Genomic DNA, 26,451 nt, shown 5'->3' with positions numbered 1-26,451 from the left:
CTTTTGCATCGGGGGAATAGTTTATATTTCCAATTTATCTACATTACCTTCCTTTAATTAAACCCAACCACAATAGCTTTATTAGAAGCTGAACATCACCAACATCTCAATTAACATAACAAGTTTAAACATCCCTTTCCTACAACTGATTGAAGCAAATTATATTTCTGCAAAACCCAATGTATGCCAAATATGTAAATGTGCAAACAGCGGGAATAACCTTTCTCACCCATTCATTATTTCACCCATTCATCCATGCAGCGGAACACCAAGTGTCTGCTGTGTGACAGGCACACAGGATGTGCGCCGACCACTATGCAACAGTCACACTCACCTGTGTGAGAGTAGATGTACCACAAGGCCCCTGTTAGGAGTGCTCCAATCACAAATGCTGCGAATGCGATACCCATCACGGTTATGGTGTCCAGACCATGGAAAATTGCTACAGGGAAGGGAAACCAATACACACTTTTAAGTTGGTCTGCATCATACATTGCAATTATGTATTTGTTTCACTGTCAGAAAGGCTGAGCACCAACTAATCAAATCTGAGGATAAAATGAGGATTCCAACAAAATATGCTGCATTTATAACTTGCAAATTTTTTCTCAAGAGAAAAGTTATCGGATTTCCAAGATATCCTCCTTTTGCAATTAATTTCAGCAACAAACTATCAAAATCTGACTCATTCTTTCTGACTCATTCTTTCATTGAACACTCCCAACAATAAGATACTGCACAGACACGTTACAAACATGGTTTCGTGCACATTTAAAAGTAGGAAAGATAACAGGAAGGAAGGCGTAAGAAGAAAATAAAATGAGGATAAGTTATTCCTGTAGATTATAACATTTCACTGGTCTCCTTGTACTAAACTGTCAATCTTAACAACTACACATTGTGTCACTTAAATAATCTACTTTTTAGCACCCTTCCAACTGTGATCTTTCTATGAGGGGAATGGAAACACTTCTCGGTGGGGACTAATGTCAGTTTTAAGGTCAGCAAACATAAATAGAACCAATTGTTTCTCTGGTTGAGAAGATTTTCATATTTGAAGTTAATTCCAGGTCACAGAAATAGAATGTTTCCTTTCATTTATGAGAATTACGTTCTTTGAATTGCTTATACGGTTAAAATCAGTTTCTAAGGGAGAGGAGTTTTCAGTAGAATAAAGATTTTGAAGGTCTCTGTGTTTATGATATAACTTTAAGCTATAGGTTCTCCCCATTATTTCTATCTTGTCTCTTTGTTCCTCTCCAGTCAGATGCGACTCCAGCGGACCTCTATAGAAATTAAATCTTTCTGCCTTCCAACTCCCTTCAGTGTAAAGGGTCCAGTGTAGACAAATGTGAACCTGGAGCAGCCCCAGCACTTGAAAGGGTACAGGAAAAATATACCATAGTGAAGATTCTGGAAGGACCCAAATCCCCAAGTTCTGGTCCCCACTTTTCTAGCCAATACCCTTCTGTTCATTTAACTTCTGAAAAATGGGGATATCACCACTTCACCTGCTGAAGGCAGGGAGTGAACAAAAGGAGTTTGTGAAAGGGCTGGAAATCCCCTCCTAGAAGGAGTAAGAAAAGGGAAGAACTCTCTGGAGGTCAAGATGAACCAAGCCATCTAAGCCATCTACCTAATGTAATTTAATGTAGTCTGCAGGACAGATGTTAAAAGATGACCTGCCTTTTTATACTCACAGATCCAAAAGTGGGGCATGATTAAAAGTTTTTAGTGAAAACATTCTAAAATTCTAAAGATGGAGATGTCATTTCTGAAAAGCAGACTAGGTAAGTGTGAGAGAACGTGTCCACATGTGTCTCCTTCCGGGTTCATGATACTGTTGCATGATAGTGTGAAAGTAGGACACTTATTTAATAGGAGTTTGTTCAGTCTTTGCATAAAGGAATTCTCCAGACTGACTGTTCTGTGTATGTGATGGAGTCAGCCATGGAGACTAATCTGGAGAGTTTTGGAGGGAAAAAAAAAAGCACAGATTCTCCTCATAAGGCAGCATCACCTAGAAGAGCTCTAGGTGTACAGGCAGAAAGCCCAGGTTCTAGTCCTCCCTTCATGTTAATTACAACCAGGGGAAAGTTACTTAAATGTTTCTGGGTCAGAGTTTTCTTCTATACAAAGTGATGAAATTGGCCCAGATAATTTCCAATGCATCATTTTATAGTAGTTGGTATCTCTTTCTCTCTCTCTTCTTACAAACTGTCTCTCCCAACACACTTCAGACTAGAGATTGTCTTGAAGGTACAACTAGTTCTCTTTGCTGTGTTCTCTGAGCAGGTAAGTCCTGTTGATGGCAGGTAAAGTAAACCACTCCCACAGCTGTATGTTAATGCTTTCAGATCACAACTGATAAAGTAAATGATAAACTTCTCTCTCTAAAACGAAGAAAGTGACTACCTTTCCATTAAGTTCGTACACACCAATGGGTCAACAAGTTCATGTTTAAAAGTGGCAAAGGTACAACGGGAAAAAGAAAGGAGAATGAAGGACAGAGGAAAGGGAAAAGAAAGTATGAGAAAAAAGGAGAGGAAGGAGACTAAGAGCATAAGTCTCCTTATCAAAACTCAAAGTTTGGCAAATGCTCCATAACCAACTCATTCTTATAAAAGCCCAGGAGGCTTTATTTCGAAATAGTTGCATAAAGACTTACGTGGAGAAATTGGATTCGGTTCCTTAATGCTTGGACCTGTTCCTGAAACAAAAACATAAATCACAATGCATTGCACAGAGAAATCAAGTTTTAAGCAAAAGGTCATCGAAATCTCGGCAGTGACTGTCACTTTGTTAATACTCTGTGAAAGCCCTGTCAATTGCCCTCTTTAGATATCAGAACTATAATGGGAACCACTCAGAAATTTTAGGCATTGTACTTTGATTATCAGTCGTGCAGGCTCTCCACTTTGAAAATAAACTTGAAGGCAAACACCTAAACTTAAGGAATTCGAGCCTGACAATTTGTCCATCTGTGCCCCTCCCAGAGTGCATTTTCCAGAGTCCAAAGCAGGTTGTTATTGCTCTGATTAGGCTGTTTGATGGCTCCCCTCACTTACAGGAAAAATATTCAAACTCTTTAGCACAGCACACAAAGTTCTGACTCCCTCCTCTCCTCCCCTCTCTCCAGCCTCCTCTCCTAATGGGGTCCTTCACCTATGCTGAAATCCTCAGAGTTATTTAAGCTCCCCGAATTCTCCATGCTGCTCGATGTTATCACGGTAAGCCATCCCTGAAACACCCTCCTTCCCAGGCATGCTTTGCTGGTGTTTTCACTGGAAGTCCTGCTCTGACTCTCCCACTGCCCCACATCCGCTCCAACAGGGCTGGTCTCTCCCACTCCTGCTCATTCAGCCCCTCTTCTGTTACACATGTACCATATCACCACGTCATTCTCTGTTCCCCCGCCGCCAAGAGCAGAGTCTGGCTCTTACTCAGCCTGGCACAGAATAGGTCTACCAGAAATGTTTGGTGATGGATGATTAGAATGTTGATGTACTTTTTGAAAGTGGAAGCAACAGAGGACACATGGAATAAGGCTATATGAAAATGCTTATATGCCTCAACATTTCTATAATGCATTCGTGTTTAGAAAGTACTACATAGCCATGATCTCATTTGAAGTGTACACCAGCCCTGGGAGGGAGGCAGAAAAAAAAAATCACCATTTTACAAATGAGCAGCCTGAGACTCTGATATCATGTGACTAGCCCAAGGTCACAGCTGGAAAGCATCAGGGCAGGGGTTGAACCAGAATTCCAGATTCTGCCGCACAGGCTAAATGAATGGTGAGTGTTGCTCTGTCCTTAGCTGGGGAAGCAGTGACTGAGAAGCTATTTCAGCACAGCTACCCACTCCCCTCAGCAGGGAGAACAGCACAGACCAGAGCAGGGGGTGAGGGTTTGCATATCACAGCCCACCACTTGTTTTTATATGACCCATAAACTAAGAATACATTTCATATTTTTAATGGGTGAAAAAAATCAAAAGAATAATATATTATGTCATAAAATTACAGGAAATTCAAATTTATTCCCTAAATAAAGTTTTAATTGAACATAATCATGCTCATTCATTTACACGTTGTCTGTGGCTGTTTTCATGAGGGAACAGCAGCACTGAGCCGTGGAGGCAGGGGGTGAAGGAGCCACACACTGAAAATAGTCTCTATCTGTTCCTTTATAGGAGAAGGGTACTGAGTCCTGGCACGGACTCTGCCCTTTCTCTTTAGAATTTTTTTAAAGTACTAAGTACCTCTCTTTTCATCTCCATTTTCATTCAGTAGAGAAGGAATACACACTTTGTGTTGGAATCCACAGTGAAGGGAAAACAACTTGTGAAAATTGACCCAAAATAAATAGCATTTGCGTTGATGGTTATACAAATAAAGAAGCTAGTAGGATTGTAAAATCTTGGGAATAACCATCTCCCCTGGGTCGACCACGTCTTGCAGCATGGGGCACGGTGGCCCGGCTCGAGGGGATGGAGTGCGCCTGGATGGATCAGTGCCATGTCCACGGGGGTTGTGCAATATGGCGGCACTGGATGAGGATATCTGCAAAAGTTATACTTAAGCAGCAATAAAATAACAATGGTGCTTTACATTTGTGTGTTTGTATAGTGTTTTACAATGGACAAAAAATATTTCACTTAAATTTCTTCATTTTAAACTCCCAAGAACCCTATGAAATAGGGGTAGCTAACCACAATGTTCTCCCACATTCAAGAAGTAGTGGTTTGATCCGCTGAACTAAGTCCAAAGGCATTTAAAGGTCCCCACAGTGTGCATCATGTGAGAGACAGACACGCTGCTGGGAACGGTGCCATCTAATTAACTACCCATGGTTCGATTTTGTCACTCAGAACCCCCAAGAGGTTTTAAATAATGATTCTCCCCCAAGGAGACCTCACATGCAAGAATTTAGGTTTTATAGCAAGGCTTGTGTGATGGATGGCATTGTTTTCAATTTCTTAATGGACTTTTGTTATGATCTAATCCTCTTCCCCATCCCAAGTAGGGGCCTTCTCACAGAACTATGCAGAAAAAGTGTTGCTTGTGTCCCAGGGGTAAGTTCCTCCATTATTTCTGTGCATAAACAATAATAAGCACAAGCTGCAGAATTGAGGTTAAAGGATTTTATCCTGTAACTTTTTTTGTTCCAAAATCCCTAATAAGTCCAGAGTAAAACTAAAAGAGTCTGATCTCCACCGGAACCCTGTAATCAAGTTGGCATGCCGAAAGGAAAAGAGTGGACATGACAATATTTACTTTTGGTTGAAGGGTAAGATTGTCAGAAAGAAATCCTAGCTATTACTGTAAAAAGAATTTTAACAATAAAGAGTTCTTTACAGAAAGGACAAACTATAATCAACATTCTGAATTAAATCTTTTCATATACTCTGAGCAAATTTTGGTCTACCTCTAGAACCGAAATTTTCCTCCTTGGAGTGTCAGGCATGGTTTTCATAAACAGGACATTTCTAACTGACCTCAGCTTTTGGCTTCCAATTTTCAACTCAGTTTTCCTAAATACAGTAGAACCAAGCAGTCCCAAAGGGAAACAAGGTAATGGTACCCACATCTATTAGTTTTTGGCAAAGAGGGAAGGTTACGGAGATAAAGAAGCTGGAGACTCAGGAGGCCTTTATGCAGGTCACATTTAAGATACAGTTTTTACTAACTTTACTTCACTGTAAATGAACCCCTTCTATGGCTTGTTTTAATATTAATGCATTTGTTGCAATTGCCTGATCGCTTATCTGTATCCTTCCACGGGGATCAATAATTCTCACCTCAGAGTGATTTTTGCCCCCTGCCTTCCAGGGGACATATGACTATGTCTGGAGACATTTTGGGCTGGCACAGCTGACAGTGGACGGGTGTGCTGCAGGCAGCTGGTGGGCAGAGGCTGGGGATGCTGCTCGGCATGCTCCAAGGCACAGAGCGGCTCCCCGCAGCAAACACCATTTGGATGTTACCAAACCAAAATGATAATGGAGGCTGTGACCCTCTGCACAGCATTGCAAAGGCCTTAAAGACATTTAGTAGGTACTCAGTAAACATTTTTAGGAATAAATAACCATAAGTATCATGTATATCTTATTATTGTGATCTGATCATTGGCTTCCTACTTGAGATCTTTTGATAGTTCTTAACTTTTAGAGGTGTATACTGGAATATTTTGGGATGAAATGAAATTTCTGGGTATCCTTCAAAACGACCCAGGGACAGGAAGTGATAAAACAAGACTGGCTCCACACTGGTAATTGTTGAAACCAGATGGAGGGTTCATGGGAGTTCATGCTACTATTCTATTTCTGTATGTATTTAAAATTTTCCAAAGTAAAAAGTTTTCAAAATGTGAAGCACATTGAATAAAAAACATTCCTATGACCTCTTCTCCCTTATGGACAAAACTGAATGTTTTGGTCTGTCAATTAAGCATTTCTACATTTCTTTCTACTCAGCTTCCCTCATCTCTACCTCAGCCTGAGGACAAAACCTGGCTGGTCTTTAGAGTATTTTGTTCTGGAAAAATCAAATGTGTTCCAAAAAGTAACGCCTCTCTTGGATTAACTTCCAACTGACGTTTACAACTTTTCCTTCCATCCCCTCCACCTCCCTCCAAAAACTAAGTTTGGCTGACAGGGTAAGGGGAAGGAAAGGAAATTAACATTTACTGAGTGCCCATGATATGCCGGGTGCTGTCCTGAGCATATTTTTATTTTGTAAAATTTATGTGATAGAAATATGGAAAAAATTCAGTATCTTAAACATTTAACTTACTCATTTTAACTTGCTGAGAATTACACATTGTATATAAATCATGGCAAATTTGGGATGATATTCATTATTCTTTAGTGACCCATTTTTGTGTGTGTATATGCCCAAAACTTCAGAGAAATAATTACTCTTCCTTTTCATCGTTTAAAATCGTAAAATGATTTTTTATTGTGGAAGTCCAACTGTTCTCAATGCTGTAAAAAGTAGTTTCAGCATCCAAAGCAAACATCACTCACACGCCTATACTTCCAAATATTTCAGAAAATATGGTAGGATGGCATCCCCTCAACTATTTTAATTGTTTTGCCATAAACCATAATATGCATAAACTATTCATGTTTTCTGGGCTTTTTTGTGAGTTATAATTCAGAGTCACAGAACTTCTCCTAAACTTTAATGCTCTCTTAAATAGTTTACATGTTTCCCAATATCTTAACCCTTTGGGGAAATAGTCTTTTTCTCTCTCTCTAAAATTCTTTTTTTCAGTTCACTTGTTGTTTTTATTAAAAACTGGAATTGACCTCCACCTAGGATAGGCATAGAGTTTAACAGCACAGGCTCCGGAATCACAGTGCCTGGAGTCAAATCCCAGACATGCTATTTGTATGCGGTGTGATCTTGGCCGAGTTACTTAGTCTCACTCCATACCTGCTTCACAAAGAGGCTAAGATGATTAAATAAAACCTATATAAAGCAGTTAGCACAGGACCTTGTATTAAGTAAGTGTTCAGTAAAAGTCAGTCATCATCTCCATCACCATCATCTATTGCTCAAAGTTTAAACAGCCAAAGAACGCTCACTCAAAGCTGGTTTCCAAGAGACTGAGAAATCAAAGGCCACAAAGGTGTGCTGCAGGGGCTCAGGAACTTTCCATTGAAAACACTGGCCCAGAGAAGGGACCCAGAATTACTTATTGAGTCCTGCTGGCCTGTTCCCCTGTCCACAGAAGGAAGAAACCCTACTTGAAATGTGTCTGGGCTACTGGCAGTGGTAGCCCCTGACCTCTGCCTGGCCGTGAAGTTGACAATGAGAGCCTTTATCTGCTGTCCCAGAAAACTCAAGTATTGAGAAATATGATGAACCAAATGTCCAGGGAGAGCTGGAACTCTGGATGGCCTTCAAAGAGTACCTGTGTAGTAATAAAAGGATGGTCAAAAGTCCAAATGGTTGGAAAATTTCAAGTGTCAATCCCAATAGGAGGCCTGCCCACTTCCAGAAATACTGTAGTACCTGTGTGTTACTATAGGAACACACAAAACTGTCTGGCAGGAAGAAAATTCATCATCTTCTCATTCAAATAAACAAATGCTATTAGGCAAATATCACATTCCTTTTTCATTAGACTATTCCCATTCACTGAGAGGAAAAGCACAGACTCAAGTAGCCTGTGTTGAGGAGAAATCATCTAGAGCCAAAGGAAAACAGACATAAAAGTAAGAGGAGTCACACATCAAGCTGAAAACTGTTAGAAAACCTCCCATTCAATGCAAAGTCAGAAGCATTGATACACACAGTCCCTGGAAAGTGGCCTATAGTCTAACCTCCTCAATTTATCTAACAAATCTAAGCAATAAACTTGCTTCACTACACGCTTCCCCACCAAAATCTAGTCTTAGTTAGCAAATCTCATGAAAGTGCTTTGGTATTTGGTAAAATGTTCCTCTTGAACTTTTATGTAAAGAAAACACTGAACTTCCAGGATAATTAGACTAAGTTTAAATAAAAGCAATTGCCTAATTTACAAGAGGAATTACTTAGAAAAATACCACCAGACTTAAAAGAAGAATGAATGAATTACTGGAAGTTATACTGCAGCAGAACTAACATTGCAGCAATGTTAATGCCTAATTATTGTCTGGCATAGGAAAAAGCGAGCTGCTGCCTTCGATTACCAGCAGAATCACCTCTCTCAAAATAGGTAAGAGTAACAGACGGTGCATGAGGTAGCTGTTGCTATTGTTAAACCACTTTCTCACTACAAAACAAAGCCAGTTTTTGCCCAATTGTGATATACTTCACAACACAATTAATTCCCTCTTATTTCTTTCCCCTGGACCCAGCAAACAAGGAACTATTTAGACAATCCACTTCTTGAAAGACTATGGTTGTTATAGCTGTTTCAAATGGTACATAACCAACTTAAAAAAGCAAAACAAACAACATTGCTGAGGAAACAATAAACATCTAATATGTACATTTCACTCCAACTTTTAGATGGCTGGGAGGTGAATAAAAGACTACTTTGCTTCTTCAAACAGTATAGCTCAGTGTTACAGCTGAAAGGCCTCTGGAAGTCATCTGGTCCAAGTGCCTCCTTTTCCAGATAAAGAAAATGAAATCTGAGGCCACGAGGGGAGATCTCCAAAGTCCAAAGTCCCACAGCCAGTTATCAGGGAAAGCTTAGAGCTACCCCCAAGCTCCTGGCTCTAAGCCAGTGCTGTCCCCACTACCTTCTCTTGTGTTTCTGAAGTGAGCGTGTTCCTGGGAAGGGGGCAGATGTCATCGCCAGATATGACAATAGGAATGGCATTGGTGTTTTCTTAAAGGTCACTCAACTGAACGGCATCCACATGCCTCTGTTGTGTTAGGTCCTGTTTGTTCCAGGGCCACCCCTGCTGCCTCATGTCACCAGATCCAGCAGTGCTTGGATCAGAAATGCCATCCCAGAGCATCCCCAAGCCTCGATCTGGTGTCAACACCAACCAGCAAGTCTCCCAGCCAAGGCCCAGCAACTGGACAAAAGCCAGGCCACTCTCTGGCTTTTGTCAAGGTCCTGAGGGCCGGTGACAGACTCCTCTCTGTCCCTCAGGTGGTGGAAGGCAGCCTGGGCTCCAGCCCTGAAATATTTAACCCGAGAGGCTTGATAATCCACTTTCATTCTCCTAGCCTTCTTTAGTTTGGTACCTTTAGATCATGTTTCTGGATAGCTATAAGTTGTATTCACACAGTGACAACTGTAACTGCCCATGTGACATTTGGTTCCACCTTGTCAGATGTTGCCAGCTGCCTGGTGTGTTCTTACTGTTCTCATGCCCTTGGTTGGAGCTGTGACGCTGCTCCCTGTCAGACAGGCCCACGGGGCCTCACTCCCTTCTTACATCCCACAGAGGCCAGCTCTGCTCCTCTGCCTGCTTGGCTGGCCTGGCCTTTGCCCTGCCTGGCCTCCCCGGTACTGTACTACACCTCTTAGAATACACCCTTCCTTTCTGCAGCACGTTCCTCCATGTGCAGAAAGAGGCACCCTTGGCCCTGATTGGTGTGTCTCAGGTGGATGGGTGTTGTCCCACAAAACAAAAGGTCACTGATTTGATTCCTGGTCAGGGCACATGCCTGGGCTGTGGGTCCCTGGATGGGGCACATGAGAGAGGCAGCCAATAGATGCTTCTCTCCCTCTCTTTCTCCCTCTCTTCCCCTCTCTCTAAAAAAATCTTTGCAAAAAAAAAAAAAAAGAAAGAAAGAAAAAGAGAGAGGCACCCATGGCTTCAAGTTAACAAATGTGACTGCATAAAATTCTAAAAACTATATTATAAAAACATTTGAATACTAGTTCTTAACCTTCTTTCTGCTGTGTCACCTAAGATGGATGGTATTCACATACATAACACCCTCCCCAAAAGGATATGCGATCTTGACAAAGCCTACAACAGCCTGTCACCAGGGCACCAGGGAAACGTGGGCTGTAGACTGAGAGACTCCAGCACGCCAGAAGGGACTCTAACCCTTCGGTACACACTCGAGGAGGCATATTTGAATGCAAGAGAGAGGGACACTGTGACAGGGACAAACCTGACTCTGATCTAACATTTAAAAGGAAATCATTTGTGAATATATCACTGGCCACTGAGTCACGTGTCAGTAGGGGAATGAACTAAAAAAAACTCTTCAGGGAACAAATCCTTCTCTAAAATTACTAATTGGCCATTGACACATCTTTTTGAATAAAACTGGACTTTGACTTACAGCACTGGAACTTCTTAACAAGTAGCCCTGAGACTCCTATTTTCTGATTGAGCCTCCCAAAACACACCTTGAGATTCTACTTCGTGGTTGATGACAGCAAGGGGCTTGGTGAACGTCTTCTTATTCTGCATCATGGCCCAGATCGTCGAGGCGTCCAGTGAGGTGCAGGCTTCATCGGGAGGCACGCACTGCAGAGAGGCAGAGCAGAGCAGAGCCAGGGTCACTCCAGAGGGCCTTTGCCAGCTCAGGCCCCACAGCTGTCCTGCGCCCCTTATCAGGCAGCTCACAGCTGGTTACCACAGAAAAACAGGAGTTTTTTCAGAGCCACAAACAATCTGGGAAATATAATAGCAGGCCCAGTGTATTCTCAGCTGCAGTTAGAGATGCAAATATTGCTAGACAGCTTATAAATATTTTCTCCCACCCCGTCTTCCCACAAAACACCTGGAGGCTTTACTGTTATTTAGTGTGAAAAATAAAGAGACTGCATGACAAATGTTGGCCCTTGACCAAGTTGGCTTCACATAAATGGTTCACATATGAGATTTATGATTGTGGGAAACTTCATGTATTGCATTATCAAGGTGACAGATTTTATATTTGTCCAAAAAGATAATCATGCTGTTGAGTTTGTTAGATTTTTTTTTTTAATACCAGTAAAGACTCTTGCAAAATGAAGCTTTCCAGGGTCATCTGCTTTTATTTTGCAAAATGGAGTCCAGGGGAGTTATGCCCAGGTGTGGACGCCATGAGGTCAGCTGCTTCTTGCTATAATCTTAGGCCCTAAACTTAGAACCAGCATGCTCAAACCCAGGGGACCTATTTTTAAAAAGTATAATCACATTCCATTACCTTTTCCTTTAGATTAACTTTGGTTCCTTGTCTATGCTCATCACTCAGTGAGACTCTAATGTGATAGCCATTTGTTTGCTTTTGTTTTAAGAAGAAATACATCAACCATTTAAAAAGTCTACAGCAAGGCACCTCTAAAGTGAATTAACTCCCAGCTCCTCCAATCACAACAGAGCAAAGACTTTCAGCTGTACTGTCACTGTTGCTCCAAGAAACATGCGAGTCAGACACATACTATAAGCAGACAACTCCTTCTCCTCCATCCAAAAGACACAGAAAAGCTTGTACAATAGCTCTCTTGTCAAGGAAAACAATGGATTTTCTGTAAAGAAGCATCATTATTAAATATACTTGCTTTTTAGGAAAAGCTTTCTTACTTTCCTACTAGCACTTCAGTTAAGTAGGACTAAGGCTCTACGACTAACTCACTGCTTGACTCTGGGCAAGACCCTGCATGCACTCTCCTGGCTGTAGTTTCATCAGCAAAGGGCAGTGTTGGACTCAACGATCTTTGGGACTGCTTCCTGGAAAATGCTTTGGCTCTGTCTATCATCATAGAGAGCACTCAGAAGTCACTAGAAATATGAAAATTTTAACTGTGAGCAGTAAACAGGGAGATCGTGATAATAGCTCATCCTGAGCCACTGCTCTATGAATGTGAATTGTCATATCTGTAATGCGATCTCATTTTCTCTTCTACCTAGGGGGGAAGCCAGGTACTGACAGTTCAATTTTAGAGACAAGGAAAGGCTGGTTCTAAGAGGTCAGGGGATTTGCTTTAAGTTCTGTTAATAAGCAGCAGGCCTCCCTTGTCAGTCCCCATGCTCTTTCCACTGTGTCTTACCTTGGGTACAAATAGCAGTTTAGGGTAACATCCCATGTCATCTGCTGGGACTAAGAGCTCTCCTTAGAATGTTCTGAAGGAAACAGTAGGACTAATTTTCACAGGTGAACACACTCTGAAGTTGGGCTTCTACAGGCCATGCTCAGTGAAAGGTAGTAGCCAAAGCCATCAATAAATACCCTCAGTAACTGCCAGGCCTCCCCTCCTAGATTCCCAACTCCTAGAAGTCACCCTCTTCCCACAGAAAACAACTGGGCCTCACAGCCAAGCCTTCAGATTCCCAGGGCTCTCCACCACTGCCCACCAAGTCCCAACCTTGACGGCCACTGGAGAGTGAATGCCATGATGCGAAGGCATCAATGTTCCCAAAAGCAACCTAAAGAACACAGTCTAAATCGCCTTATATATTTGAGCTCCCTAATGATTATGATCAGATTTGCTATATTTTCATATGTGCCATAAAATTTTATTTGGTATTATCAAGGAAATGGGTTCCCCAGGGCAATATAATAGTACAAAGGATTCATACCAATGGTAACCTATCTGATAATGATCTTTCCTCCTATCTCTACATCTATCTCTTACAACCTATGCATTAAGTGAGATAAGTCCATACATACATTATTAATGATACAGCTCGATTATTAGACTTTTAGACATTGATCGGAATGTAACTACAAAAGGATGAGAAATAAGCTTACATTGTAAAATATCTACACAATAAATGCATACGTGAAATTATACATAATTATGGCAGATCACAGAAACAAAAGCACAGCAGAAGACACCCTTCATATACAAGGTCAGCCTAAGGAGGTAATTAACCTTTCCAATCCCCCTACAGTAGCCATTTCAGCAAGGTCAACAGTTCTGACTCCAGTTGTGGCAACAGAATGCACTGGTTTGACATGGGGAGGTGCATGAGGTGAACATGACGAACCGGATGTGGAAAAGAGAACAATTTAAACATTTATTAGCTTCCTTTAAAAGTCCTCTCGAGACAAGTCGCCCTTCTAACTCACACAAAGAAGGTCAAAAAACAATCGCAATACAAGTCTCAGTGGGACCTGGAAAAACTAATCCTTGCACTGAACTTGTCCTTCCAGCTGTCCATACTTTTGGCACTGCACACAATCTGGATAGCAAATACAAAGCCAGCCTCTCCCTCAATGGAAAACAGTTCTGATTTATCATCTGTAAGATACTATTACTTAGCATGCATGGAAAAAAATCATCCTGTCAGGATTTATTCTCTAAAACTCCAGAAAACTGAGTTCCCTGCTAACATGGACTATTACTTCAGCTGGGCAGTCCCCAAACCAAAACCTCCACATGCAGTAATGTCTCTGGTAAGTGACACTGCCTCACCTAAACATGTCAAAGTAACAGTACGAATGGATGAAGGCCCGCTAACCTTAGGTAACTTCTGGGGGTCCTTTTCCTTCTTGGTACATAAAGTGAGTTCACACTGCAGAAAGAGCAGTGAGGTGTTGAAGACAGACTTAAAAATAAAGCTGAATCGCTTCTTATCCACCTCAGCTTGTGAGACAGGGAAGTGCATCCTCTTGGGGCTATAGAATTTCACCGATTCATCTTTAGGGCAGATGTTCTCAATGATGGTGTAATCAGACATCCTATCAGGGTTCGAATATGGAGAGATAAAGCACGTTTGGATGGCAAATCCCAGTTCCTGGTCAGCCTTAGTAACAGACACCTACAAAGAACAGAACAATCAATACAGAAACAAGTCAGCATCTCACTTTTACTTTAGGCGCAAGGGTAACACACCAACATGGTTCTTCTGATGAGAGATGTTTCTTTATTTTCACCAACATACATACATACTCCTTTATAATGATACAAGTAACATATCGATATGGATGGTGACCGTGAATTATTTAGTTCAAATGCCAGCCTGGGAGATTCCAATACAACATGACTAAATATCTTCAAGCTCCCCTAAGTCCTCTGGGAGATAAAAGTAAAAGCATATCATGTATGTACAGTGGATTTTCCAAAATATATAAAACACCATCAAGAAAAGCCCCTAGTGTCATAATAGTGCATTTGTAAGGCATGCTCTTTTTACAAAGCTGCTCGAAAAACACAGAGGCAGAATCTATTCAACCTAGGCAGGGAGCACTGAACGTCCAAATTGCTACAAGTCAGAGTGGGCCCAAAACACTACAGAAAAGCTATGGACTCATCTAAAGTCCTGTTTCACAGGAACAGGCAGAAGCGACCCCCGTGGCGGCACGTCGGCTACAGTGCAATCTGGTGGTGATCACGAGCCTGGCAGAGCATCCCAGCTGCTCACAGGTCCAAACCAGGCCCTGCCAAGTACACTGCCTTCACTCTTTAAGCCCGACAGTATTTTAAGGGAAATCTAATCTGGAAACGTTTCCGACTCATTTACACTTCCCTCTTACAAAACGTTTGTACAGACTATATCCAAACCTTGCTAAGGTTCTTTTCTTTAGAAACAGGAAGTAGTGTTTGGCCAAGTGTAAACAGAATTCAAACCTCAACCATCCTGAACTCAGCTAAAATCCTTGGACCAAACTGGACTCTCCCTTTAGTGACACGTGGATTGCTGTGCAAACTGCCTCTCCCTTCCAGGCTTCATTCCTTGACTAAACTTAGGATCAAAATAAACTTAAACACTTTACAAATAAAGTTAGTCCTTAACCATAGACGAAGAGCCCCAGAATCCTTTCAGAAGGCATGAAGATATAAACACACTTTCCATCTGAGAAACCCAGGGGAACTCCCGGACATCACACGGGGCTTTCAGTCCACAGTGCTGTTTTGCAAGATGCCTTCGTGGTTAACTACACTCCACTCAACAGTGAACTGACGTGAACATTATAATCATGTCACTTCATTGTGCCTTGAAGCTTAATCCCTGAGAACAATCTTACGAGATAAATATTTTCATCTCCACTTTACAAATACAGGAAAAACTGAACACACAGAGGGATGACTTGTCAAAATCATATCTAGCAAATACTGGGTAAAATCAAAGCTTAAACCCAGATATTCTGATCACAAGTTCATTTTATCTTTACTATTTCACTGTAGCTACAGGGTCAATTCAACCAGGCCCAAGGAGTAGCCTTGGGAAAACACATTGTAAGAAATATACTGCTAGTAAGTAGTGTTTGATAGTCTGTAAATATTCATGTCACTACTTTTGCAATATTTCTGAAAAATAAGATATTTTATCTTGAAAAGATAGTAAACTACATAAATCTCATTTAAACTAAAAAGTGTACTATAACATGAACTCAGAACCCCACAATGCAAAAATGTGTGACAGAGAAATGTACATCTTTTCTCTAATCTCAGAGAAATATGAAATGGCAGAATGTCTAGGGTATCCACAAAAGTTGATTTGGAGGACAAGTGGTGTTATTATTATTAAGTGTTTTACTCTAAAATGGACTGGAAATGAGTGGTGGAAGGGCTATCGGCTGTGCAGTGAGGCCAGCCCCAGGAAACCAAGCGCTCTGCTGCTCATGGCATGAGCTCTGGTCGTCAGTTTCCTCCCCTACAGATGGAGGGGTGCTGCCTACTACATACAGTTATTGTGAGGATTTGTAAAGTGAAAATTACATGCAAACAGCACGGTTTTCAGTTACTCAATAAATACCAGCATTATTAGTTTTTTTAATTCCCCATGATGAATGAACTAAAAGAGAAGCTGCCATTATGTGGTACAATACCACAGGTGGCAAAACTGACCATGTCTTGGATTAAACGAAGGGACTGTGGTGTAGGGTGAACAGAGGATTCTAGAAGGGGATATGATAAGAATGGCCAGGAGAAAAAAACCTGGAAATAGTTTTTTAGCCAAGCCAATGATTTAGTAAGTTTTACTTATCCTAAACAAAAAATTTAAAACGTTTTTAAAAAAGAAAAAAAATGTATCATTTTCTCATCAGCAGTGGAATCCAAACTGGGAAACGAAGAATATGCATAGCTGCTAACCCAGTTAGCAAGATATTTACAGATTCCCTCTCATATTTTAGGTGGCTTACAACAACTTACAGTGTTTTCTCCCAGCCCAAATTCCCCTCAGTGCACTTAATATTTAAAATGGTAGCAAAAAGATTTGGCTCATTTTTTTTTCCATCACTTGACAATGTTTTTGATAGAATTTAATTGTGAAAAACATAGATGATATATGAAAAGACATAAATGGGAAAATACCAATAAAAAAACAACACAGACAAACAAACCCATGTTTCAGGTAGACCCACACTGGGGGGAAAGGGAGAAAAACCAAACACACAGGGCTGGCTCCATGAGGAAGCCTGGTCACTGATTAGCATAAAGCAGCTAAGCCATGAATTAGCAAAACCAGGCACACATTTGGAAAAGAACAAACTGCAGTTAAGCAGAGCCTCTAAAATCCATAGCACAATAGGGAGTCACCGACCAACTGTACATATGGCCTACACAGCCAGAAGAGCAAGAAGAAAACAACGGTCTTGGATTAGAGGAGATCTATGATTAGGAACAGCATGTAGAAAGCAGTTTATTTTCCCCAGTGGAGAAAGAAGGTGTACCTGAAGAAAGAGAAGACCACTTAAAACAGGGAATTAAAAACAAGGAGAGATCCAGGAAAATGTCTAGAGGCAGTGGGCTCCATCCCAGAATCTGTACAAATGTGAGAGTTATTTGTCTTTCTAAAACAGAAATATGCGTGCTGAAGTTACTTTTAATATACAGAGGTATCCCATTTGACCTGTTAAGCTTCTCACTCCTCCCACAGTGAACTACACCAACCCTTGCAGTTTAGCGCCAAAGACAGCTCCTCAAATAGCGACTCCCCTGTAAGACCAGCAGGCATCCTGGGGACCATAGGGGGAGTCATCTTCTCCAGAATCCCATCTGTGGACCTGGATATTTACACTGCTAAGAGGTTCCACTTTCTCCTGTTTCAAATGGCAGTTAAGGATGAACAATAGTAGTATCCACTGGATAACAGTGTGGGCTCTGGAGTGAGTCCTGGCTCTGACCTCTAGCACGTAGTAACTATGTGACCTTAGACACGTTTTTGCCTCGATTTTCTTATCCATAAAATGGGGATATTAATAGTCCTGTCTCACAGGATTGCTTTGAAGAGTAAATTACTATACTCTTTATAACTGAGTTTGGCACAAAATCAATCTGAAATAAATGTTAGCTGTTGTTATTTCATTATCACCACCACTACCTAATATTTTTGTAGTATTTTACAGACTTATGCTGTGCATGATTATTACCATTATACCTAGGAAATAGTTTTAATAAATTTATACATTTAAATAATGATATAAAAAAACAATTTTCATGAGATACAGTCGTACATAGCATTTCGCCAACTTGTGGGCGGTTTAAAAGGTGAGGTGTGAGGTGGTTTGCAGTATATCATGGTTAACTCCGCAACTACTGAACTATTCCAAAATGCTAAGCAAGGACAGGCTTTGTCGGAATTCACACTGACAGTGTTTTTAAAACCTTTGCCTATTAAAAAAACAAACAAAAACCAAACAAACAAAAAAAACCCACCTTCGCCTATAAAACACTCTCCATTTAGGATAATGTAGCAAATCTGGAAATTTTCTGCTTTGGTCAGAAATCAAGCTGGAAGAATTTTCTGAGTGCAGCCCTCACCCAGAACCGGTTAAGGGCTGTGAGGAGGAGCAGGAAAGGTATTTTAGCTCACACCCCTGGAGCTACTACAGGGTAGCACTAAAAGGCCAAGGTTAATGTTGAAATCTCACCTCAACATAAATGTGTCCATTCTCTGCCACAGAGAAGACCCCCTGGGAGGGCACCAGAAAGAGGTCAGTGTTGTACAGCTCCATGTTGAAGCTGATGTTTCTGTTGGGCGGGTCCTGGAAGCTACTGGGATTCCCCGCCTGCCGCAGGCTGCAGTTAAACTTGGGAAGAAAAAAATAAGACAGAGGTAAATCACAGTCAAATAAAGGATGAAGGTCCTGTAGTTTTATAAGCTTTAGCCTTTAATACCCAATTCCCCTCTCCCAAATCATTCCTAAGTATAACTAGCCAAAAACATAACATTCTTCCACAAACTACTTATTGCAAACACATACCACCAAAATTTCAGGTCGGCTGAAGAAGGAAGTATCTCCTTCATCCATATCTCCTGGAAATCCATTATCACCTGACTCTAAATCTTCATAACCATCTGGCCAACCACTGCTATCCCCAGGGAATGGAACCTGTATCACAATCTAAAGGGCAAAGGAAGCACAGACAATGTCAAAAAAACCCAAATCACATGCACTTGGTTTTACCATACACACTCACACACACACACTCCTCCTCCACCAAGTTTGCTTAGAATTTCTTCTTCAAAGAGATGAAAAATAAAAATAAGCCCAATTCATGTTCGAAATAATACTTGAACTAAAATACTTATCTCCCCTTGTGAAAAAAATACAAACAGTATTTCAAACAGTGAGAAAACACTAGACACTGAAATAGGGTTGAATGGGGTCGTCCATAGGCCTTCCTAGATAGTGGGGAGGGGAGCTTCTCCTAGCAGACTTCTCTTTACAGAGAAAAGTCTAAGAAATAGTAAGAGCTGGCTAAGCAAGGATCTTTTGTTATCTGTATCCACTGAGATTTGTAAAAAGTCTGGTTTGAGGTAGAAGCAAAGACTTATTGTTTACTATTGAGCCATTCTCTCATCTCTTTTCTTATACTCCTCTATCTTTTCGCCATTTCCTCCTAAGTATCTTTTTCAATGGTATTCAGATGCACAAAAGAACATCATGTTTTATTCCGTGGCACTGGTTAAAATGAGTATTCCTACGTTAGTACTGGATAAGATAAAAAAAAATTCACTGAAGGACCGTGACTCCACAAATATGTAGGATAGTCATACTCTCTTTTTGTTTGCCTTTTTCTTTACATGTTTAGTTTCTGAATATGTTGCAAAACAAAAGTACATAGTAAGTCTGACAACTACTACAAACAAATATAACTGGAACAAATAGCTAAAATATTCAGTGAAGGGAATAGAATAGGAAGAGAATGTAGGAAAACTTCTCTATTCTTTACCAGGCCCTCAAAAGAACGTACTGATGCAACTGAAGCAAGTACCCAGGGTACCACTTGCCCTACTATCACCACGTCTCATTATCACAATCCCACCATAATATGTCCATGTAAGAAGAGAGGGTTTCAAGTGCTCCTGATACATACACCTTTCTCCTGAGGCAAATGACCCTTGTTTCTTTCTTTCATTTTTTTTAATTTAACAGATAGATTACCATAGCCTCTTATTGGTGTTAATTTAGGCACAAGTTTAAAATTTCCAAATCAAGTACAGTATATCAGCAATGTGACATTCATTATATCTGGAAAAACGGGATAACTGCAACAAATATTAGTGTTGGAATTGGCAGGAGGGTGCTCATCATAGAGTCCAAAGGTTCATGAATTATTCCAATAACAAAGGGAGATTAGCTGGGCCAGCTTGGTGTTGAGGAAAGATGAGAAGAAGAGAGGTCAGGGAGCTGGATCCAGTCCTGGCTCTGCCATTAACAAGATCCTCAAACCTATACAAGTCTCTTAACTCCCTGTAGTTCGATTTCCTCACCTGTGAAATAAGGAAGTTGAATGTGATCGTCTTAGGGTTCTTTTCAGCTCAAACATCTAAGATTGTCTGAGGAACAGTAAATGGGGGCTCACAAGTGATTCAGTCCCCACATGAGCCACACTGACTGGAGTACCTGATCGTCAGTCTTTTCTCTGGGTGGGTCAATGTACCTATCTACTGGCAGTGGAGTGAACGAGAGAATAAGCAGTCTTGCCCCTCTGTGTCCCAGGCCAAAGGTGAAGCAGGCACTAAGAGAGCAGAACAATGTAAACTTTGAAAGTAATACTATAAAGTTCTTTTAAAATATCATGTCAAATTCTTTTAACATTCACTGCCTGGTGTCATCTCTGTGAGAAAAGGTTTAATCTGAAAGGATTTACTTAGATGAACTGACAAGAGTGATTTCATCAGAAAGTACAGGTTAGCAGTTGCAATGGATTATCGGGGGATCTGTGAAATCCTTTTCTGGGTAACTAGAAGTGGGAGATTTTCTTCAATTTATGGTCTTTCTTTGAGGTGCACAGAGACTTAATATTAATTTCTTGATTGTCCTTTCTGGATTTCTCTCTTTTGACTCTTTTGTTCATGAGGAGAAGTCTTCCCATGTCTTGGCAGGACTCAGGTGAGGCCAGAGAGACCAGCGGGTCTGGGTGGCTCGGGTGTGCAGATGTGTTCCTTCATAGCCCAAGGGCCTGGGTTTTACCCTTGCAAGGACCAGGCCATTTGATCCTGCAGCTTGGCTAGAGAGACAGGTCATAATTACCTTGCCAGTGAACCCTTCGTTGCCAGGAGATGGAAGAGATGGCCACAAGTGCTCCAACCAAGAGAACAGGGCCTCCCAATTCCCACAGATTCACCAACAAATCAAATATAACAAAAAACGTTCAGGGGCAAAGTATAGCTCATTTTGTTGAAAACTGACACTGGGCTTTGTTTGGGCCTGGTTTACAGGCCCCTCCTCTTTTTTATAGAAACGTTAAGACTAATTTTACAGTAACACACTACAAGCTTTGTTCTGGAGAACACTCACAGAGTTATAGTAAACCACACCGTCAGGGGCTGACCGCCGGTGCCGAGTACCACAGCCGTTCAGGGGCGACTCCAAAATGAAGTGGGTGCCATTCATCTTGGCCTTGCAGTTAGGATCCAACAGGGTGAGCTCCATCCCTGAGTAGCTGTTGGCCTGAAACAACAACCACAGAAGATGTGAAGGGGCCCACAGGCAGTTCTACAGCACACAGTTAACAGTTTGCCTGGTCTTCCAAGCACAGGTTGCTGGAGGCCTGCATCCCTCCCCCACCTTCCCTCACACTTCTCAAACAGGATTGTGTTTGTTGGCCTTGGAAATCCAATAGCAAAATATTGACACACAAGGATCTGAAGCCCCCCTTACTGAGCGCAGCAGACACTGGGTGAGAATCACACAGCCAAGGGGAAGTGAGCCATCCAACGAAGAAAACAGTATCAAGTCTCTGGAGTCCACCAGTGAAAGAGTTAGAGAGAAATAACTAACACATACTGAGAGAAGATGCAGAGGGAATGGCCTTCTCTTCTCTCCTTTAAGGAGCTGCACTGACCTGAAAAGAATCTTTTTCTACAGCGACAGTCATCTTTTCATTGTCGCATTTGACTGACAGGGCGACGTCCATGCTTCCTTGCACCTCCTCAGGCTCTCTGGGATCAGGAAACAGGCGTAAGCTGGGGATGACAGGGTCCTTTGGCTGGAAGATCCCATCTTCTCCCCCTTCCTTCTGGCCTTTCCTGGGGACCTCCAGGAAAGGAAAGGGGAAACCTCTATTCAGGCCTCCTTTTTCCCGGATGGATGGGTTGTCCAGGGTGCCAGAGTCCCGCAGGATCAGTAGCTCGGGAGGGATGGTATGGACTTCCTCGTCTCTCATCTCCTCTGGTGGTGACAGAAGAGAGGAAAACATCAAGGGTGTTGGATGCCAGTCCACATCATCATCGTTAGAGGCAAGAACAGAAAGAATTAGTACAGAATGGGTGTATGCAAAACTAATCTTAACCAGTAATGTGAAAAAGATGAGTTGTTTAGAAGCCTGAATTTTAGTCCTGGTGTTTTTAACTGACTAAGTGGCTTTGGGCCGGTGGCTTTCTTCTTTGTGCCTTAGTTTCCCAAGTTTTAAAATTAAGAGATTTAATGAGATCAAGTGGTTCTCAAATGTGGCTGCACATTAAAATCACTTAGGGAGCATTAAAAAAAACCCCTATGCCCAGGCTACACCCAAGGCCAATTAAAAATCAGACCTTCTGGAGTGGTACCTAATCATTAGCATGTTCTAAAGCTCCCACATGATCCCAATGTACAGCCTAGATTGAGAGCCACTGGGTTAGATGACTTCTAAAGCCCTACAAGCTATAAAAATCTATGATTTGAATGTCATGTGGGACAATATTAGTTTGTTCATGTGCCATTGAAATACTTCCCTTGAATCTAGAGATTCTTTAGAAGTGTTTCTCTAAAGATTTTCAGACTCCTTTTTGAGTCCTAAATTCTAATACGTATCTGGGCACTGTGGCCTTTTAAGAACCTAGATCTAAAGGAGAAAAGAAAGCTGCTTAGTCCCCCCCCCCCGCCACCCCCTGCAAAACAAAGCTGCTTAGATATTTATTCCTTCAAAGGGAGAAGCGTATTCCCATTTAATCAATACTCTGTGTTTTTCCATATCGTCAACAATGTAGAAAAAAACAAACAGACAAAAACCCTTTCCCCGGTATTCTCCACAACCATTCTCCAAAGCCAACTGATGTAAGCTTGAGGTCAATCCAGCTCAGTGGGAGCTGGAAGAAAAGGTGATCAGTGGACATTCACTCTCCTCTAACACCATCTTTTTGAAAAAGATAGTACAGCTGTATGGGTCCAAAACAAGTCAAAGCTTTGGAGGGTTTTTAAATTTGTACTTTGACAAAAAACTTCACAGGAACCTTGTGAGGAAGGTGCTGTTTTATTGTTCCCCCACATTACTGAGGAAGAACAACCTGAGGAGGTACAACCTGAGGCTTGAAGGTTAAGCAACCTCCCCCCTCAAACAGTGAATAAACGGCAGAGCTGGGGCTTTGAACCTGTATTCCTAACCTTCATCCTATTGGCACTGTACTCAGTAGAGGTACACTGGGCAAGGAACAGGTCTGGGTATCAGAAAACTTGGTATTTGAGTCCCTCTAAGTATAAGACTCTGGAATACCTCCAGAACTAGTTAAGCTTCTGCTTTGTGCTCCATCAAACTGAGGTAACAACTCCTGCATTCCCTCTGGGTGACAATGTGGAAGCACATGTATAATCCTCGTACTTATTTTCGTTTAAGATACAGCGACCTAACACCCCTCTCCTGCAGTCTCAGCTTCAATGTACCTCAGGTATAAGTGATCAGTAGGTGCCTCTGAGAGAGGAAGCCTGGCTAATTTACCCTTAATATAATCACAGTGAAGGTGATCTATAACAAAAATCTGTATTAAAGACAGTTGCCTCAAAATGATCTACAATTCTAGATAACTTGTAGTTTTATAGTAAAAAGCAGTCACACAAATCATTAAAATTTGCAATAGAAAAACAGGACCATGTAAGCTAAAATTAGAGTTCCTCACTGGAAAGCTTCATTTGAGGGATTTTAATACAGTTTTTAAAAAATCCTACTTACCATTATTTTCAAGCCGAAGGTGAAATCTGTTAGCCACAGGAGCCACTGTGTAAGATGTCACTGGACTATAGCCATTGTCCAAAGCCCACTTGACCAGATTCTCTTGGGTTGAAGGAATGTCATCTCTTATCGATTTAGTCATTGTCATGGATCTCTCACTCTCTTTCCCAAAGCCAATGCTGTTCGGAGCCTGAAGATATTAGCAAAATTTCACTTATGAGTCCAAATGGTGTTTAAGTCAGAATAATTAAATATCTGAAACAAATAGATTCTATATTGTATGTGAAGAAGTTATTTATTTATTTATTTTTAACTTTTTAAAACTTAAAAAAATATTTATTTTTAGAGAGAGGGGAAGGGAGGAAGAAAGAGAGGGAGAGAAACATCAATGTGTGGTTGCCTCTAGTGCACCCCCAACTGAGGACCTGGCCCAAAACCCATGCATGTGCCCTAATGGGGAATCTCAATGGTGACCCTTTGGAGCAAGCTGGTGCTCAACCCACTGAGCCACATCAGCCAGGGCAATTCTTTTAGTCCCTATTTTCCTTGGACTAAGCACACTTGTGTGAAAAATCTTTAAAAACAGATGAAAAGAAATCTATTCATTCTGTTTGATCATAACATTTGGGTTGCTTATGTTGATTAAAATAATCCAGTGATGGCTAAGTAGCAACATACAAAGTATATGTAGTATGTTACTACAGAGTTAATACTTAAATTATTAGCACACACATATCCAATATGTATGTAAACCAAGCTTTCCCTTATTTTTATTTAAAATTATGTACTAAGGATACAGATGTGCATATTATATTGCCAAAAGAAGTGTCTGTTTCTATTTCCTGTACCCTAGATTTAAATGAAAGAAGGCACAACTCAGTTGCTTCAGTACTGACTAGAAGACTATTTCATCTTTGTAAACTATTAAAATCCATATGGTGAAAAAAGAATGTTTATATTTCACTTAAAATTTATGATCTATTTAGCAATCCTATAATTGTATTCATCTGCTGATTCTATTAACTGAATAGGTTTATGTTTTATGTTCTAAATATTAAATTAGTTACTGTGCCTCTAAATTATTACTTAATCCAGCAACACAAATCAGTCTTAAAATTGGCTTTCACTTGGTAATCAGTTATAAAATTAAAACTGAATGATAGAAATCTTTCCAAGAAAGGGTATAAAATCTTTTCTGGTCACTCTGAGTGACCAGGACATGGAAGGCAATTTTCCACATCACCTTCTGCAGCGATCTTGTCAGGTGAAGAGAGAGCTGAATGAGGCAGAGAGGACCCCGAAGAAGGCACATTTTCAACAACTGCCCCACCAGGGCTAGACGCCCTTCCAGCATGCAGATTACAGCATTTCCATGCTGTTTAAAAACCACTTTAATTTCCATGCCAAATTATTTTGTCCTGCATACATACAGCATTTTCCCTAAATTCCCCATTTGTTTCTCATTCTGTTTGCCCCCTAACATGACTAAATATTAATCCTTTCCCACTGTAAGGCCATAGAAGATTCAGAGTCTCCAAGTTCTCTTGGCCTTTTTGGTTGTAGGATATTAGCTGAGGACACATATTTTCAATTCTAAGCTTAAAGGAGCTCACCAAATATGTTTTTCTATCACCCAAGGTGCTTATCTGAGAAAAAACTGCCACACTGGCCAGTCACCATCATGCATGCAAAAGTCTTCAACCAAGGTCTGTAACCATTGAAAACAAACAAACCCTCAGCTTCACAGATTTTGGATATTCTAGCTTTCACTCGATTCAAAGAAAACTCCTTAGGGGAAGGAAGGGTTAAAAAGGAAGGAAGGAAGGAAGGAAGGAAGGAAAGAAGGAAACCAAAATGAGGTAAAGAAGAATCAAATTTGTTTTTACAACTTTTTCTTCATTTAGTCAACAGCAGTTTCTTAAGCACAGCTTCTTCCCAGCCTTTCAAAGCAGCACATCGTTTTGATTGGCTGGAGTGCTGTGACATGCCTAAACACTACTGCTTGGCCTCATCACCTGCCTTTCATGTTGTTGGACAGCTGAGAAAATACTGTATTTCCAGAATACTATCATCATAATGGCCACCTGCCCTTTTTGTACCAGTATGGATTTGTTTACACCTTTCCACATGAAATCTAGGAGCTGTCAGTACAACTCACACTGATTATGCCTTGGGATTTACAAGGCTACAAATCTATCTACACATTTGTAAAGCAGCAAGGCCTGGGGCAACAGAAGGCAAGTTGGTTGCCAGAAAGGAGTGAACTCCTCACCCTGTATTTCTGGGAGTCCCCAGGTTTTTCCAAGGCCTCAGTGTAGCTACTCAAAATAGGAGTGTTCACGGGGGTCTCCAAATACCACTGCCACCTTTCCCACCCCAACTTCACAAAGGATGATGAGCTAGGTACAATGTGAGTGCCTCCACCTACCCCCAACCCACCCAACACACATTTGCAGTGGAACTGTTGGTGTAGAGGGGAGGGGCCTGCAGGGAAGGCTGAACAGAGAGTACAGTGCACATATTCCCACTGGGACTTAAAAAATGTCTTTCTAAGAACAAAATGGCTATTACCAACCTTCAAGTCCTGAGGACATGAAATATTACCACAGTAAATTTCTAACACATTTCCTCTATGTATTCTTTCATGTTTTGGAGGTTCTTCCAAAATGTGGTCATGCGTGGTCCACAAGGGACCTAAAGAGGTTGGCACGGCCATGTAATCGAGTGT

At 41.2% G+C, this 26,451-nt stretch overlaps 1 protein-coding gene across 2 annotated transcripts in view; it reads right to left on the bottom strand.

The window, feature by feature from the left end:
- The window catches only part of TGFBR3 (transforming growth factor beta receptor 3), a 199,016-nt gene that overhangs the window by 13,052 nt on the left and 159,513 nt on the right, over positions 1-26,451 (bottom strand). Inside the window, exons 8-16 of one of the 2 annotated variants that reach the window (XM_045847070.1) lie at positions 23,724-23,913; positions 21,645-21,970; positions 21,098-21,250; positions 18,554-18,694; positions 18,221-18,379; positions 13,864-14,163; positions 10,821-10,941; positions 2,669-2,710; positions 335-442 (exon numbers count right to left, since the gene is read on the bottom strand). In XM_045847070.1, coding sequence (XP_045703026.1) covers positions 335-442; positions 2,669-2,710; positions 10,821-10,941; positions 13,864-14,163; positions 18,221-18,379; positions 18,554-18,694; positions 21,098-21,250; positions 21,645-21,970; positions 23,724-23,913 — 1,540 coding nt within the window. The remainder of the gene's footprint in view (positions 1-334; positions 443-2,668; positions 2,711-10,820; positions 10,942-13,863; positions 14,164-18,220; positions 18,380-18,553; positions 18,695-21,097; positions 21,251-21,644; positions 21,971-23,723; positions 23,914-26,451) is intronic. The other variant, XM_045847071.1, reaches the window with a different exon arrangement.

This window comes from Phyllostomus hastatus, unplaced genomic scaffold (genome assembly GCF_019186645.2).
Source record: "Phyllostomus hastatus isolate PE091 unplaced genomic scaffold, TTU_PhHast_1.1 phas_contig_524, whole genome shotgun sequence".
NCBI lineage: Eukaryota > Metazoa > Chordata > Mammalia > Chiroptera > Phyllostomidae > Phyllostomus > Phyllostomus hastatus.
Note: the sequence above shows the minus strand (reverse complement) of the source record. Positions and strands in the feature narration are given on the sequence as shown.